Source organism: Charadrius vociferus, unplaced genomic scaffold, assembly GCF_000708025.1.
Source record: "Charadrius vociferus isolate BGI_N301 unplaced genomic scaffold, ASM70802v2 scaffold13, whole genome shotgun sequence".
Lineage (NCBI taxonomy): Eukaryota > Metazoa > Chordata > Aves > Charadriiformes > Charadriidae > Charadrius > Charadrius vociferus.
In genome coordinates, this window is record NW_009647763.1 from 3,290,886 (window position 1) to 3,309,914 (window position 19,029).

The 19,029-nt window shown below is 37.9% G+C and overlaps 1 protein-coding gene across 1 annotated transcript in view; it reads left to right on the forward strand.

Moving 5' to 3' along the window:
• Positions 1-5,410: 5,410 nt before the first annotated feature.
• Positions 5,411-19,029, forward strand: part of GPR126 (G protein-coupled receptor 126) — a 108,380-nt gene continuing 94,761 nt past the window's right edge. The window contains exon 1 of the mRNA XM_009882305.1: positions 5,411-5,510. Coding sequence (XP_009880607.1) covers positions 5,411-5,510 — 100 coding nt within the window. The remainder of the gene's footprint in view (positions 5,511-19,029) is intronic.

A 19,029-nucleotide genomic window follows, 5' to 3' on the forward strand; every position in this document is an offset into this window, starting at 1 on the left:
CGGGGCTCCGCCGCCGCCGTCGGGGGGCGAGGGGCGGTCGGTGGCTCTCCCTCCCGCCCTCCCTGCCGTCCGTGCGCCGCCTGGCCCCGGGAGGGCCACCGCCGTGGCTTCTGGGCTCCTTGCCCGGTATGTTTTGCCTTTACTGAGAGGCTCTCAGCGAAGGTAAGGAGAGATACTGAGGTTGGGGATGAGGCGCTTCGGCGGTGCGTTCTCAGCCAGGTGAGAGAGGGGACCTGTGGCTGGACCTAAGGGACTCAGTGCAAGGGGAAAAGGGTATCGGCGCAGAGTGAAGCGGGGTAGAGTTTTCTAACAGTGCGCGGTGAAGTTACGGCAGAAATGAGGAGGAGTTCCTAAAGACCCAGTGTTGCAGGGCCACGGAGCTGCAAACAGCCAGCAGATTTCCCTGCGGCTGGGAAAAGTGCATTTTGAAAGGAGCCAAGGGACTAAGACGGATCTAATACAGCTGGCACTGTTTAAATTAAAAGGCAGCGTCTATATTTTTTTCATCTCTTTCGATGAGTGTGAGGGGTGTTTTCAAGGCTGACTGTAAGAATAATTAAGAACTGGTAATGCTTAACAAAATGGAAGTTTTAAGTGGCATTGTGTAATTAATCTTTCAAGACATTCGTGTACACCAGTTTAAAGCAAGGGTTTCACAGTTAAAATCGACTCCTCTGTTCACCTGCAGGAACTGAACTGTGAGTTGTAATCGCCTTTCTCTTGTTATAGTTCCACTTCAGAGTGATTAAGCTTAAAATCTTTTTGTTTACAACCTATATGAAAAAAAAAATTGTGAAACTGATGTTATCTTTCTTTTAATTTTAAAGTGTCAGCAACATTTTTCCTTAATAGCTTTAGACATGTCAAAGACCAAAGAAAGTCATGCCAGTCTGCCCGAGGCAGAATTCACATCCTACTCCAGGGAACTTTGCCGAAGCTTTGAACAAGGAAGACGGTATATTCAAATATGTATTGCATGTTTTAAAACCATAGAGTATACAAATTAAATGCTCCAGGATTATTCACACTTTGAGTATATTTTCTTGCAGAGCTGTATACTCCCTAAAAGGTGATGATGTTGTGTTAACTGGCTGCTGGAGTGTAGAGTAAAAAGTTTAGTAGCTAGATGTAGCAAAACTCCCACTAATTTCATCTTGAACTATGTCAAGTTACCATCCATTTATGCTTTAGATAAATTACATGTCTATTTTGCTCTTCTGGAATGAATTGTGAATAAGCTCATTGTCTCCCTATGTTATAGGAAATGAAAGTAGCTGTGGACTGGACTTTATTGAATTGGTAGCTAGAGTGCATAGCTGGTCATGTCACACAGTGTCTACAATGGAATAATGCAAGTCCATAGAAAAATCAGTAGTTCTTCTATCAGACTCTCTAGAAGGTCACTTTCTGATTTTTCTACTTTTTTTTTTTTTTTTAAGCATTAAGAGGGATTGCTGTTGTGAGACTATATGCAACTGTAATGGATGTACTCCTACCGTAGGTGTCCTGATAGTCCCCAAATATATTGGGTAAAATGTTGTTTCGGTTCTGTGTTTGACAATCTACAATGATTTGTTCAGAGCTGCTAGCGTGTTACCAGCTGGGGACAGAACAGGGCTTTTTCATTTAAACTGAAACAAAATAGAGGAAAACCCACTGTGAACAGCGTGTGTGAGCAATTTTAATGTATCCGGGGTTAAAGACTGAAATAATCTGTGTTCTGAGATCTTGGTTAGGGAATGCTTTGCTTACTTAAACTCTTGGTGTGTTTAAGTACATTGCTGTGCTGCTATCCATTCTCTGTGTTATTGATGAATATTACATGACAGAACACATCTTTTAAATGCTATTTAAAATAGAAACACAAACCCAAAGGGGTCTCTTTGGCCACCAAGTCAGTGCTGTTGTAGCAGGGGACCATATCATCCCTTGATTAGCCATAAACTAGCCCAGAGCTGTTTGCTAATTTTTCTGTTGAATTATTCATCTGCTGTTTGTATTCAGTTCTAGATGTTAATTAACACTAATAACCAAGAAAATGAACCTTAAAATAAATATAAATGTAGTGGGTATTAACAGGTGAATAATATCTGCAACTAAGTGGTTTGTTTGTTTGTTTGTTTGTTTGTTTTTAATATCTGGGAAGTATTTACCAGTTGCTCTGGCTCCTTTTCGTAATTGTCTGCCAGTTGGGATGTCACATTATAAAAATATCAGGAATGGATTTTGTTATGGACGAAGGCTTTTTGTTGGCAGTATGTTAGCTGACTTCCATCCCTGACAACTTCTTGTGTGAACAGGGTGTTACGCACGTCACCGTGTAAGGCTGTGAGCAGTCAGGTTTTGGCTTTTTGTCTATGCAAGATCTCAAGAACACGTAAATGATTTCCTCACTCATTTATAGCACTCAGCTAGAGGTTATGCTTTGTAACATAGATCTTCAAAAGTCCTTTCCAAAAGAAACAGATCTGACTTATGGTGCCCGCAGTAGTGGTGTGTTTTGGTGGCGTGCTTTTTCTGTGGCTGTTCTTGTTTGAGTTTGATAAACCTTTCTTGTCAACTGAGATGATGTGGCGTAAAGAAAATTGGTTTGTCCTTCAGCAGTAGAGAATGTAAGCAGAGGAGACAGGTTTGCTATTTTTTACATATTTGTTTAGTTATTTTGGTGGAGAACTGTGTATTTTCTTATAGCAATTATATAATTATCTAGCCTTTTCTTCTGGGGAATAATCTCGTTACTCATTTCTGCCTTGTTGTTTGCACTTACTTACGCGCTGCTCTGTTGTTGATTACCCACGTTCTTGAAATCTTTCTTGACTTGTGCTTTTTACGAGGGTGAAGATGAGGAAACAGACTGTAAACTAACACGGTGGAGTACTGGCTTGTAAGCATTACCGCAATGCAAGTAAATATGAACAAATAGAAATTGGCCAAATTAAATAGCGCTCCCAGACTAACGCAGAATCTCAGATTCTTTAAGAAAGGCACTAAAGGTAATGTGACTGAGTAGATTCACTCCAGACCTAGGCAGCAGAAACTTGTCATGTTAATTTTCCTTAAGTGTCTCAAAAGTTGTGCCTTGGATTCTCCAGCTATTCAATGAGAAAATACTTCAGCTGAGTTCACAGAGACATCAAAAGTGATGGTTGCTGTAACACACAAAAAATGCATCAATACGATGAAAACCAACAGAGATTTCTTCTGAGTTAATAAATAATTGTTTGTGACTGTTTCCTCGTCTGATAACTTTAACTGCGCTTGCTTAAAAAAACCCGACAAACAGAAGAGAGTAATGCAACTGCTTCTCTAGGCTTGCGTGGGTACATTATGCAGCAGGCTGGCACATATCGCATCAGTAGTCGTAAACTCTTTCTTCTGTAGAAGCAGCAATATGCTTCTGTATCTCTGCTATGTCATGCTGTTATCCTCAACATTTCCATTTCCCCACTCTGTGAGTATATATGCACGCTGTATGTGTTTGCATGTGCATATAACTGTTTCCATGTCTTAAAAGGACTTCTGTTCAAAGTCAATTTTGTAAAGTAATATTGTCTATCGTGGATTTATGCATTATATACATTGAACAGTAACTGTTCCCAAACCTCAGCATTCTGTTGTCTGATATTTTAACAGGGATTTTTAGGTCATAAAGTTGAAGGACAATAACTCTATTGTTTGACAATCTGGTTATTTTGTGTGTCTGGCTTCATCAAAGAGATTCTTGTGTTTCAGAGCCCAGTGTTTTCTGTGCTTGTCTTCAACACTTGTTAAGTTTGACTTTACAATATCTCAGAAAAATAAATCAGCTTCAAATTCCTAATTTGATACAACTACCCATAAAGAACTGGACTTCTTTTGTAATCAGATACTTGTGCTATGTAACACTGCGCTGAAGGGAAACCCACCTGATTGCAGCAGTCTGATGAAGTGCCATTTACCTGGGCCCTTTGGCGTCCAGCCCACAGGAGTGGTTTGACAAACTGCTACTTTTAGAACTGAAACATTAGTTGCTCCTTTACAATGGTTTATCTTGCTGCATTGAGTTTGGCTTGTCTACATTACAGAACTCCACTTTGGAAAGAAACAGAAGCCGATACTGGGAAAGGATTTACATTTGCCCCCAGGTTCCACTGGCGGGCTCACAGCAATGTCTGTGGAGCAGAAGGAAGACTGTTTTCCCAAGTTTAAGAAAGCTAATTTTTCTTGCCACTGAGTATGAACTCTGTACTTTCTTTCACTTACCTCTTTCACATTTCCGTCCTAATAAATCATACCAGTATCCGTTCCAAATACCTTTCTTTTTTCTGTATTTAATATGCACTAACCTGGAAGGCAGTCGTGTTCATTGGTGTTTCTTCATGACTATTCATTTGTGGTTCTTCTTCGCATACTGTTGCTGGAAATAGACTTGTGAAATATTTTGGGGATTCTGTTAGAGATTTTCTCCCCATATAAGCACATAGTATCTTATTGAACAAAAGCCAGGTATCACCAAATAGGAGGGGAAGGAGTTGGTCAAAACGATGCGTGTTGTGTTTCATTACTTGTTGCTTGTTTTCGCTTGTTGCTAACTCCTTGAATAAAATGAGACGGGAATGTAATGGAGAACCATTCATTTTGGATACATGGTTAAAAGTCTGACCAAGTTTATTAAGAGTCTTTCTTGCTTCCTTTTCTGCCCACTATGGAGGAAACCTTTTGGTTTAGCCATTAAATGTCCTGTACGCTTCAAGGCAAAGGAAACTTTAACTTCAAGCTATAACTGATAAAGGTTTTTATATAATTGCATTTGTTTTATTATATAATAAAGATGTCCCTGACTTCAGTGGCAGCACACATGAGCCCCTAGGTTTTGGCAAGGAAAGTTTCAGGATTTTCTTTAAAGTTGTCAGCAGAAAATGTTGTAGCTATCAAAACATTAGCACTGAAAAATATGGAAAGGCTGGTTAAGGGCAGAGGCAAATTCTCACCTACCATCTTTATATAGTTAATGACATATGTATGTATTATATATATATATACTTAAACAGCATAAATGTATATGTAAATTATGTAAATAGGAAAAGTAAAACTTTGCAATCTCCAAAAAACCACTACACCTTAACTCTTTCAGACTGTCACATTATGGGTTGCTGTTTCTTTTACTGAAACGCCACCCACACCTGTCTGCTTTGAAGCCCAGCGCTGACCAGTCTTCTGCTTTGTTGTCTGCTAAGAACCAGACAACATCATTTCTGAGCCTTTTTAGCAAGCTTAGAGACTTCTGGCTCTGTTTAAGCAATGCTAGGGCCATCCATAATTTTCAAGTGCTACTTTATTTACGGCTAGTTACTAGTTTGAGTGACAACAGTATTTTTTCTTGGCTTGTTGCAAAGGTCCCTGAATTCTTGCTCACTTTTTTTTCCACAGGATGTCTCATGTAAGTGAAATGTGGTGCTATCACTGGAAATGGAAGCTGCAGCACTGTCTCTGCTTGTTTACCACTTATATTATATGCATGCAGCAAGCAGGTAAGTGAGCAAATTATCTTCTTGCTTAAATAAATGGTCTAGGAGCCAAAGTTTGAATGACTACCTTATGCTTACACATGACTGAATTATGTACAATACAATATTTTGATGAAAGTGATGAGTTATAATTATTAGTTGTGATTTGATAAGTTAGGTCATATTTTCTGCTACTGCTAAATTTTCTTTTTATTGTTTTTTTTTTTTATCATTGTGCTGTTATTTTTTTTTCTTTGACTTCGTTTTTTGAATTCTTTCATTTTGCCCTTCCTTTGCTTTTACCTTGTTAATACCTACTTCTCTTTTGAATTTCTTCTGGTTGTTGGAATACTGCGAGTAATCAAGTAGTTATTCCATTTTCCACAGTGCTGTTTGTGCCTGCAGATTATGTATTCAGTAACGCTTCACTCTAGTTCAAAACTGTAAAATAACTGTAGCGTGCTTATTATTTTTAAATGCTTTTATGTTTCAAATAATAGAAACATTCCTCAGCAAGCTACATGTACGTAAGATAATCATACACTGTAAAGAACAATCAGTTTAAACTTAACATCATCTTGGTCTGTAGTGACACTTGGATACAGAGTAATATGTAACACATTCTGACTGTTTTCTTTAAACATATGAATGAGAGATTTCATTTACTAAATGTCTTTTCCTAACCACTAGAGTGCAAAATATTTTAGGAGCTCCAGCTGCTTTACTGGAAAAAAACCACTCTGGAGTTTATTCTGGAGCATATGAAAATTTTGGAGCAGCTTGTAGTGCTCAGCTAATTCCGTATCAGATGGGTAGTTTTGCTGTTACAGACTTGCCACTGGAAAAAGGACGGTTTATATATAGAAAGAGTTCCTAGCTGCTTTGATATTGTTTTTTCTCTAAATAAAAAGTGCAGTTGTTTTGGTTGTGTTGTTGTTTTTTTTTTAAAAAAAACCCTGCACTTTTTATTTAGAGAAAAAACAATGCAGTAGCTGTGCAGTAGCAGTTTCCAGCTTCATGTCTCTTTAATAGGTGTTTTCCATTTCCATTTAACTGTGTAGCCAGAAAGTTACTTAGGACCCAACTCTCACCCATGGCTCCGTTGGCTGATGGCTTTTGTGTCCCTGTGTTCCTGGGCCATATGTGATCCTGGGCCACGCAGCTTCCATCCTCAGCATAAAGTAAATCAGGAAAAACTGCTCTAATTTAGAGCTGCTTTGGGCTGTTACCTGGTGACCAGAACATTAAGATCCCAAGACCATTTAGCCTTTGCTAATTCCTCTTGATAAAAGTCTAGTTATTGAAAGTGCGGGTGACACAGCGAGAGTAAGTCCCATGAGCCAGAAGGTCATAGCCACTATGCTGTGAGGACAGAGAAAGCCAACTACAAGCTCATCTGCGCATTCAGCTAATCACAGCATATCATTGCTGGTACTGAACAAGTGGATGGGGTAAAAGCTTTATGCCAAACTCCAAGATGCACTTACTACAAAATCCTATATGCCCCTGGCTAACTGCTTCAGCAATAAAGTGGCTGGTGCCATTGGATTGGTAAAAGCAGCCGAAGTCCTTCAAGTAATTCAGTCTCCTCTATTATAGTTACTGTCTGTGCTCCTTTCTCAGGCACTGGTTTGGCATGTAGGAGACTTCAGAACCAGGTCTCTGATGGAAATCAGAGCAGAGGCCTGAACCTGAGTCTTTTACATCTCAAGTGCATGCCTCTGGGGGCTTTTTCTTTCTTGTTTCAACAGGAAAAGATTTGAAATCTTCAAAACTTTCAATAAATGGAAAAGACATTTCCCTATCTGCCTGAATGATGAGTAGATAAATAAGGTACACTGTAAACACCCAGGTTCAATAGACAAATGTTTGCTATTCAGCAGTGAAAGAGATCATAGATAGTCTGCTGTTAATACTTGACTGAAATGAAAATGAGACATTTACCTTTACAGCAACCTGTCATTTGGAAGTACTTGCCTGTAGACCCTCAGGGTTCACGTTTCTTTTTATGTTGATGTAAAAGCATAGGTTATGCTGCAAAATAGAGTCTTTTAATTTGCTCTTTGAAATAGAGCAAGGCAGACAACGTGGGAAACGCTGCTGCTCCTGCATTTTTTATTTTGTGTTCTTAAAAGGTATTGGTCGCTTTGGCTGTGGATTCATATGGTATCCATAATCTCTCTGGCAGCTTAAGCTTTACTGAGGTTGTAGGAATATTGTAAAACCTGACATTCATCCAGCTTCACTAGTGAGCTGTAAGCCTAGAAAGCTATTGGGGCTTACTAAGCTTTGCCTAGAGGAGGTTACGTACAAGTGAGGGATTAAGATCATCAGGTACAGGTTTTATGGATTATTTAAGGGGCTATTCATAAGGATAAAAATATCAGTCATGCTGTGACATGGAAAAAAAATGCAAAAGTAATAATTTTATAGTTTAGCTTAAGGAGAACTACAGGACTTGGCCTGCTTTCAGAAATTAATCTTAGGAGAAGGATTACACAGCACAACACTTAGAACAGGAGCGGGATACTCTGTGAAAAGAATGTTTAGCCACAAATTGGTCAGTAAGGTACTGACAAGCAGGCGCAGCAGTGGAGCATAACTCCAAAATATATGTCTGATACCTCAGAGGAATCAATGGATACACTCTGACACTTTAAACAGAAAGAAATCATAAAAGATAAATTATAAAAATGTAACATGTACTTTGGTTAAAGTCTCAGCTGTTTTGGCATGCTGCCTTCAGATTGTGTATTGTGACATGGGGTGAAGTTACCGAGCAGTTCAGTAAGCAACTCGACGGGTTTCCATTCCTGTCTGGGGTAGACGTCCCTGATGGCCTCAAGTAAGTCATTTAGCTGCGTCTCGGTTTTCTTGCCCATAACGATGAGTGTATGTCTCGCCTCCCTGGTAAACAGCTTCCCTATCTTTCAGTGGAAGGACTGCATAGAAGCTGAGATGGTGGAATGGTGGTGTTTTAAACAGAATTAGTTAAATCTGCTTTTATCTGACATTCAGACATTCCTAACTTGCTGTTTGTATGTCCATTTTATTGGATTCAGAGAGCCCAAAGAGAACAAAAAGAGTGAAGAGAGTTCTGAAAAACATAACTAATGAGGGCAGACAGAAGGAACTAGAATTTTTTGGTCTAGAGTAGGCAGAAAGGGGAATGCATAAGAACTAAGAATATTTAAAGAGATAGCTGCAGTGGGAAGGTATAGACTGATCTTTCTGGGCAGCTGAAAAGGCAAAAAGAATGGGCTTAAATTACAGCAAGATAAATAAGGGGAGGACATATCATTGAAAGGTATAGATTGCCAAGGAAGACTGGGGAATCTCAGTCCTTGGGAATGTATAGTAATATCTGCCAGAAATGTTTAAATCTATAGTCTTCTTTCCTGGGGGCTGAGAAACACATTAGGTGATTTCCAAACTTCCTTGATCTTTGCCCCATAGGATCTGTTTTGGTTCAAAATCTGGGAAATGGGGCGATCCATTGGAAATTGCACTTCTCAGAATACAACAATGCTTTTACTCTCTCTACAAAATTGTGTTGGTGTTTGTCCTGTTTGCAATGGCCTTGTTTTCAGCTGATATAAGGAAGCAGCACTTCAGTATGGAAAGTAAAAATCGGTTGCTTCAGGTGTGTGTAACTTCACAAAAAGTGCTCAGTTCAGTCTCCCCTTGCTTTTTGGCTTTTCTGCTCTCCTAGCAAAATGTCTGATGTTTCAATATTACTATCTCTTGGTTTTGATTGTGCTCTCTATGGTAACCCACAAGCAGAACTGGAGCTTTTCGGTGACCTTAAAAGCAGATTCCAGTTTGCATAATTACTTTCCAGTCTAGATTTCAACTATGTTGTCAGTACTGGACTTCCAGGGGTTTGAACACTTGCACATTTTGAGGAGATTGCAACATCCTCATAAGAGTTTTTACCTTTTGTCATCAATAGATATATAATTACATAAGCGTCAATAGCTGTTTTAAATTTTGACTATCGTGCAACCATATTTAGTTTTATTCAGGATGTGGAAAATATTTATTTCAATAAAGCCATAGGTACATCTGCAATTCTTATTACATCATTTCTGCGTTATGCCCCATGCTGCTGTTAGCACAGAATTACTATAACCGTAGCTAATGCCGAAGTGAGCATTTGTCCTTTTGTTCTTCCATCAGTAAAGCGCATTGGTGTCTGTAATCAGGCTTCCATGTCCTCAAAGGGCTTTAATCAATCCCCAGGAGCTCACCAAAGAGTAAATTTCAATTCTACTACAGTCCCTAAAATTGCAATTTTGGGGTTTTTTTTAGTGGTGACTCAAAGCAAAAATTTGTGCTGTTTTTAACTCCTCAAGAGAAGAGGTGAGAAAAAAGAATAAAACTGAAAGCAGATACTTCACCTACATGGCTCATAATGGTCTCCAGTATAGGATCATCTGTCTGTCATGCTCCTTAATTGGGCCTGGGTAGATAAAGGAGGGATTAAAGTCCTCCCTTGTTTATGGGAGAGTGTCAGAGTGACCCTGCAGGCTCAGGAGCCTGATGAGGGGTGGGAAGGGAATATGGTGGGAAGTGTTGCTGACACCACCCACGCTAGCAGCAAGACTTAGTCACATTGCCGCCTGTGAAAATGGATTGGGTTTTATCTTGAACGGCCCAAGTCAGGAAGTGTGTTTTTTCACCACAGATCTGAAACTGCCTACCCCAGACGAGGGCCGAAGATCCTGTCGCTGAGCGAATGATGAAATGGTTGTCAGCACATTCCCTTATCTTCCTCTTTCTTACCATGTGCGCAGCAAGAACCAAAGTGCCAAGACGTTAACCCAGTTAGTCAGCACAATCCTCGCGTACGGCGGGGAGGCAGGGGATGATTTTTTTTAACATCGTTACTGGCGGTTTGTGCAAATTCTCCCGTGGCGTCCCCGGGGTGTGAAGGGGTGTGCATATATTGCTGAGCAGGATAAATGTGACTGAGAGTGCTGTTCCTGACTCGGGCATGGAAAGTAACGTTTCTGAAAGTTATGGGAAAAATCAGAAAACCTAAAAAGTTTGACAAAAGTACTCAGTCTGGCAGTCTCTTTCCTTACACAGGCATAGATGTATCATGTGTAAATGAGAGATTAGTCACAGGGAATCTGGATATTTAATGAATAGTTGCAGAATATTTTTATTCTTGCCCCTTTCTCTGTCAGTCGTCTTTTATATTTTAATGTAGCTTAAGCAAAACAAATCAAAAGCGATCCCGTATGTTCTGTTTAATATCTAAATTTCTGTTGGCGTGTGTTTAGAATTTCTGTTCATACAAATCTTGTAGAGAAAAGATTACTAGTTGGCTTTCTTGTATTTCCCTTAGTTGACAGTTCATTAATGTAAAAGTATATCACTGTTGGAATGAATTTCACAGGAAGCTGCCTCTCATTACCTCTGTTTAATTTTTTAGCTATAATTTTTTGATGGCGCTGATAATTCTTTTCCCTAAAGTGTTTGGACCTCATTGCATTAACCATAACAATATTGCCTTAAAAGCACAGTGATTTTTTTTTTTTTTCCCTTCCTCTGATATGCACCTGTAACCAAGCCCAAATGGAATACTGTGAAACATCACACAAATTCAAAGCTTACTAGGACCTCATCTTACAGGGTGTCTGCACTGCTTTATTAGAAGATAGGCGAAATAATGTACCTTTCCCTAAAGACACCTTCACTGAAGGACTGACCTTTATGAATTGTAGATTTTAGAATCTCTTTATAATTTATATTTTTGCCTCTTTTTTTTCCTGTTCCCTGTTAAAAATTAAAAACATAGCCAAATGACAATTTGTCAATTTGTCAATGTTGTCTATGGTAAAGGACAATAAAAGTCTATGGCAACAGACAATAAAAGTATCTAGCTCAGTGGTATATCCAACAATAGCCCCAAAATGACTTGTGGCCAACTGGACTGTGCTTTACAAAAGGCTACCTCTGATAAAGCTTATTATGTAAAGACATTCATTCTTTACGGTATTTGTCAGTTGCTCTCAATAAAGTGAATGAGCATTTCAGAACAAAATGAGTTTCTGTCTCATTAAAAACCTGAAGTCTTTGTAAATGTCACTTTTTTTTTTCTCTTGTGGATTAGTAATGTGAGAAATGTTTCATCATGAAATCCTTAACTAGGAATAAAATAGTTTTCCAGATAAAAGTTCCTTACATATAAGTCTAGCAATCAGGTGACATGCATCTTAGTGTGTATTACAATTAACACAGAGTAATTAAAATGGTTGATTTCATGTACCAGTGGACCTTTTAGAAGTGAGTGATCACCACAGTAAAGTCAGCACTTGTCAATTAATAAACAGGGCTGATGTTGCAGATTTTGGGTGCGTATTATGTCCATGATTGTTTTGGTAGAATATTGGATTTGCTTACTTAAAGGGATTGCTTAAGCAATTTGCATAAGGTGTAACATGTAATGTGCACTAGATCAAGGCCTCAGTTATCACTGTCTGATAATTGAAATGTTAAAATTTGCGTTTTTATTACAACCACAGCACAGAGATGTCTGAGATGATAGATATACTTATGTATTATGTATGAACAGTACTACAATGAAGAAAAACATGTATGGCTTTTATTTTACAAGAAGTTGAAAATAATTAAGTGAAGGAATTTTAGCTACAACTTAGGAAGGTACTAAGAAATAAAAAGACCCACACGGAAAATTACGTTCCTTATTAAGATTGTCTATAGAAATACCTCTGATTAAATAATTCACCTGTACTGTTTCAGAATTTCTTCCTCTCATCATGAAAAGAAAAATGTCTCTCCCATGAGAGGAAAATAAGTATTTCAGCTATAAACGCTTCCTACAGAGTTAACTGAAATATTAGTGTAATAATGATAAGTTACATCAGAGAAGTACTGTGAAGTACTGAAGTTACTGTGATACATTGAACCAAAACTACTTTTCCTGCCCTAAATGTGATAATACAGGCACTCATATCAAGGGAAGACAGGGCTTCCAGAAACACCTCTTGTTTTGTCTGGATTCAGTGCTCGCTGCTCTGCTTAGTTCCTGTAAATGACAGACTAAGCTCTAACTCTTGCTGCAGCACAGGAAAATTAAGTGCATAATTCATCGTTAGAATTCTGCTTATGTACTCTGGCCTCCAGGTATCATTCCCACTAATTCATTTTACCGGGCTTCTCTTGAAGAATCAAGCCACTTTCCACTCTAAACCCAACTCCAGTCATAATTTTTTGGTACCACTATGAACTTGTACTCCTTTTTTCTCATCGTTCACGTTGTCATTTTTACCCTATTGTCTGAGACAACAGCAGCTTGAGCAGTATGTTGACTGTTTTCAATTTGTTAGTTGGAAACAGTTTTGCTAATTGTCCTCAAGATTTCAGCCCCCAAACATGCTCGCCAATTCCCACTCTGTGAATTTTCCCTTCAGTAATTTCTGAACATCTTTTTTTCTGGGTTTTTTTTTTTTTTTTACTAGTTTGTCCAGATTCCAGTGTAACAAATAGTCACTTTTGACAAGAGAGGCCACCACAGTGGTAACTCAGATTGTTTAATACTCCAAAACTACAGCTGTATCAATTAAGATGTAAGATACTTAATATTCTATAGAAGTGTCAGCATGGCATATTTTCATAGAACGTATTTTTTTTGAAAGTTCTTGTAGACCAAAAAAGTGTGTGTTGGAAGATATTTTTGTCTTTTACAGAGTGACAGAAAGTTAGTTCCCCTTCTTGATACCACTTTTTTCCCAGACATCCCCCAAGTAGTCCAACTGTCTTCCAGTAAACAACTGTTTTTTTCAAGGATAAATATCTGCCGGAGTTAGCTCTTGCAGAACACGGGGTAGATCCATGAAAAGATTGTCACACAGCTAACCTAATTTTTAAAAGTATACAATGCCATCAGAGTTTTTCCAATTCCAGCTTTTTCCCTCATGAATGTACTTCTTATTGGGTGTCAGACAGAAAACTGCAACTCCCGATCTTGAACAGAGTTTGTTTTGTTCAGATGCACGCTCTGGCTTCTCACAGCTCTTCTCATTAAGAGCAGTGCAGTGACAAATCCATACTATGAAGCTGAAGTCATTTTTTTTATGAGAACTTGCTTTTTAGGTGGAAAAAGACCTCATGGTTGAAGTTATCACAGAAGCATTTGTACAAGTCCCAGTCCTCAGTGATTTTTGTTTTGTGGTGCAAGGATTGAGGGGAACTCAATCCCCCCATTTCCTGAATTTACAGGAAAGGCTTATAAAAGGGTTTAAATTTCAAATCTTTTACTGTTTTTTTTCTTCTAATTCTGTGTCTAAATATTTTCCAATTCCAAAGTATGTTAGTCATATATCACACTGCGCTTTACAGAAATTGGAGGCATACAGGGAATGGTGAAATTGCCTTGACTGCTGAGTCATTAAATGTACGCAAAGGGACATCAATATTGTGTCTGTTGTATGGAAATCTAAAATAACTAAGAGATTTTGTGCTGGGTATGGGTGTCCATCTCTCCAATATTTTGAATAACAGATTGCCCAAATGATGTTCAACTCATCTTGGATTTTAACTTTGGTTTAGAGAATCGTTGTGTTTCAAGAAATCGTATCTGTAATATACATAGAAAAATAAAAGGGTGAAATGCTGTGTTGAACAAAGGCATCATTCATACAATGAGTTAGAAGTTGTCGGGTTTTTAAAAAGCAAAATATTGTTTGACTGATAAAAATAAAGGAAGTGTAACTATAAAAACAATGAGCCCCCTCCCTTCCATGTGTAAGCCTGGTACATCAAATGTGCTGCGTGCACCAGCTGCTCTGATTCCAGTTTATTATGCAACTAGATTATAAAATGTGGGCTTTTTTCTTTGACCAGTCAGATTTTGGCAGTATATTGTTTCCATCATGTAAGGTATTTTGATCTGATGTTGAATTGGGTATGCTTCTGCTAAAATCTTGCCACTGGAACTGGCCAAAGACATTGTATAGCAACAGTCCCACCAGTCGGGGCTTCCCTCTCTCTGTCTGTGTACGGGGGAATTATTCTTCTCTTAAGTGATTATTTCACTGTGTTATGAATTAATTGCATTTAACCCTTCCACGGTCTCAGGAGGGGCTCAGGGAAAGTCAAAATGGTAGAAGTAGCATTGGTATAATAATAAATTTATCTCTCTGGTGGCACATGGCAATCAGAAGGTAGTACTGAGGATTAAAAAGGCAAACATCTCTCTCTGTGTACGCTCCCTCCCTCTGTGCATATTTTTCACATGTGGGTAGTACCAAATGAGTGTTTTCTAAATCCCTTGCCGAACGCTAGTAGCTTAGAAATTAGCTGCAAATAATATAAGTCTGGCTTAGTCAGTTGTCTTTAGTTTTGGGTCGTTTTCTTTCCCCCGTCATCAGCAGTGTTGATGTATTCAATACAAGTATTCTCTTATAGGCAACTCGTGTAGTTACTGACTCCTTTGACTACTACCCTCAACAAAAGTATCTAAAGTGGTTCTATATTGTTTATAGCATATTAGAATTGAGTGACTGGCAATTTAATTATATAATCAATAGCTGAACTCAAGATCTTAGGAAAAAAATGCCTATTTTTTTGTGCTTGGCTGCATAAATTTTGTCTGAATATCACATCATAGCAATGGAATGTGTCAGATGCCAGAAATGTGGCTGAGAAGAGTCCAGTTTTTAACGCTATTGTTTTCAAAACTTTTATCTTGCTTTATCATCTTAATTGCTTTTCTGCTGTAGTAAATACTCTGAATTTGAAGGAGAAAATTACAATGTTAATTTTAAAATATCACTATATTTTCATATTTCTAAAAAGAATCAATTTTCTTAAATAAAAAGATGGGTTTTTTCCAAGAAAGTAAAGAAAAATAACCCTTACTAATAACGTGGTTGAAAAAATAATAAAATAAATTCATAGCAAGTATGCCATTTGCTTTTTTTATGCTTAAGAATGTTGAAATTGAGACAGATCTGCTTTAACCTTGAAATTGTTTTGCACAGCTTTTAGAATAAGATATAAGAAAACTGTTCAGTAAATGTTCAGCTATATATAGTTTAGTCGTTCCTCCATTTTAACTGGATTGCATAACATTGATTTTATTTGGTACCACCAAAGTCAGTGCAAGTTTTACTGCCCCCTTGAATAAGAGCTGAGATACATCACGGTTGAGCGCTTTGGAAAATCCCTCCTCAAATGTCCAAATAGAAACTTTTTGGAAGTCGGTGTTTCGGCCAAACAATGTTGTTATGTCAGAGGAAGCCAAAGTTCTGCCCCATGCCTTGAAAATATTTAACTTGCATGGTGCTGCAGCATTGCTGTTCAGCGTTCAGAAAGGAAAAAGGCTGAAAGAACGAAGGAAGAGTTGCTGTGTACACTTGGCAGCGGTTATATGTTGTAACTTGTGGGTTTTGTCTGCAGATTACTGTGATCTCGCCCAGTAATGCTTGAAATGGAAGAGGGTTTTGTATTCTGCTTTTTGTCTGTGTAATCCCGTGTCATGTGAATCCTGACTTGGTACTTAAGAATTGACTTGAGCTCCAGCAAAAAAAATCAAATGCACAAACTCTCCTAGAAGGACTGATACTCTAAGACTTTTCTTCCAGTGCTGTTCATGCTTTATGCAGGACACGGTACCATTTGCAGGAGTTTGGAGCACCTGATTCCCAGAGATTTAGTAGGAAATGAGCATTCTCAGCACTCCCAAAAACTGAGCCTTGGAGAAGACAACAGTTTTGCAGTGTAGCCCTCTTTTCAGCTGGGTTTACTGCATCCTGTGGGGGATTGTTCAGTAACTGGCAGAGCCAGTTAAAATATCGTAAGAATCCAGACATCCACTCTTGTTTCTACTTACCCATCCATCCATAATCTGCCTGGTTTTCAATCTTAACACACAGAGGAAAGCTTTCTTTTTCCTTTTTAAATTGTTTGCTTTTGATTATAGTGGCATGAAAGATTTTTTTTGAGCTTTCCTCATATTTTACTGTAGCGTGTGTGTGATTCTAGTGAGAAGACAGCTCAGCCCAGCCAGAGTTTTAATCTTTAGGGTGAGGTCTGAAATGCTTCTTATCTTAATCAGCTACTGTGTTTATTCACTTGAAATATGTTGAAATCTGAAGAAATATCTTCTATTAGCAGGGATCAAGCCAAACTACCAAAAAAAAAAAAATAATCTGGAAAATAATCTGGTCTTAGAAATTAATGGTATTTCACATGAGAGTTCTATTAGCTTTCCTTTGCAGAAATCATTGTAAGGGATGATACAATGACAGCAGAATAAAAAATAATCTTGCATATTTTAAAAACAGAAAAGGGTCTTAAATTACAATCTGGTCATCAAAATATGAATGTTGTGTCACAAAGATAAATTACTTAATAGCAGTTGGTGAAAATTGAAGGAAACATTTTCTTTTTTCTTGCCAAGAAGCTCATCTGTGGTACTTCCAGTTTGTTCTTTATAGTTTGTCATAATTTAGTTGTCTTCATGTTTGTTGTTCAGTTTTTTATACTGGTCCTCACAATAGTTCTCATAAACAATTCCCATTGCTCCTTTTATATCATACCTCGTGAAACGCTGTTGGAGCGTAGACTTAGAAGTATATATACAAATACCGATGGTAACAAATATCATGCTAATCAAATGCTGTGCAAGTAGACTTTGTGTGGCCAAGGTAGTCTATACATTCAAAAACCAGTTACCTGAAATGCAAGGAGATAATCTGCACCATTAAATACCATTGTTGGGCTGTACTTACCAATTTGTCAACAATTATGAAAAACACTGAAGACCAATATGCCCAGTCAAGACACTGATCTAGTGAATATGTTTGCATATGGACCTTTCTTAGGGTTATGGTGCATATTACACATACAGAGTTTTCAGTAAGATTAACAATTCACCTGCTATGTTTTTAAAGTTGTAATGTGACCCCATGAGGGTTGTCCCCTTAAAGTTGTAGTATAAATGTTAAATAGTAATAATGGTGGTATTTTTTTATTTTTCCATATCTAGAGTGATCTTTCATAAGTAAACTAATGCTAGTGAGCGTCATCATATCTCATTGAGGGTATACTGTCCGCATGTAGGATTGACCATTACCTTGTGCTTGTGTACTGCCATAAATAAAGTTACTTTACTTGACTCGTTCTTTGGCCCTACTTTAAAAATACAATTAATATAAATAGTATTTGATAAAAATTACTGATAAAAATGTCTATATAACACTATGTTTATGATGCAACTTAAACTTTAATACAGGAAAATGTTGAGCTAAGCTTTTGGAACAGTTTGAGAACAAATATCCATACGGAAATGCATTAATGTCTATATTTGGATTGTGCAGGTGGATCTCCTGTACTGTGTGAGCACTGACAGATTTATAAGTGTAGCTCAATAGCACAGAGCCTTTGTCCACACTTTAAGTAAATTATGTTCTTGACTATGGGCTGCTTTGGTCATGGAAAAATTTATCTGTATGAGACTTGAGCGAATAATTTTTTTTTGTTGTGAGCACCTTTTTATCAGCAGCAATATGAGAGGTTTGAGTGAATATCCAGGCTCCCAATTACATACGGATATTGCCATTTCTCTGCAATTTATCTTTTCTAATGATGACACAGTATGTTTATTTCTGAATTTTCACATGCTATTAAATGTCTCTCACTTGTCTGTAACTGTTTTAAAGAAACACAAGCCTGCGTTCCTTCCAGTTCTGACAGAGAGTAAGACATTTACATTTTTTTACTTTCTAATCATTTCCTGTCTTATGTGGAGGTGAGGAAAAGTTTGGGATTCAACTAGTGAACTGAAATAGAGAATGATAACCTAGAATCAGCGTGTCCTACCTCAGTTGAAATATCGGAGACCTGTGTGGAGGAAATAAAGGCATAAACCAGTGGGGTAGATTTCCTTTGATTGTCACACAATGGCAGTTTTCAAAGTTTGACTTATTTTACATAACAGAAGAAAGCTTTAGGAAGAATGTATTATGAAGAAAATAGTAAGGCTGGAAAGCTGACAATTCAGTGATTTGGAAACAACAGAATTGAAGAATTCAGGTTGCCTATGGAATTTTCCATTTTCACATCCACCGTGATGATGCAGGTTTTAATTACAAAGTCACCCGCTTTTTGTCATTGGCCTCCAGCATTGTGCAGAGCAGATGTGGTAGGAGGCTGAAAACAAACAAGTTTTTTAAGGCCTTCACTTAATGTGTGGCCAGAGGTAGAATATGTACATTAAACCAGGTATTAGATTGCAAGAAGATCTCATGGCTTGGGAGGTTGAAGGCTGTGCTTGAAAACTGAATACTGTCTCGGACTCTTGTCTGCTAGGGGTGGCTGAGCAGATGAATTTCATGGCTATCATCTAATGTGTCTCACTTTCTGTGCTTAATTTAAAGCTATAGTGATTTGCATCTATAATTGCAGCTGAAGTGAATAAGAACTGTGTTTGAATATATTAAGCTTACACAATGCTGCAAATGATGAATAAGTTAGGTCTTGTGTGTCTGAAATTAGACACCTAATGTCA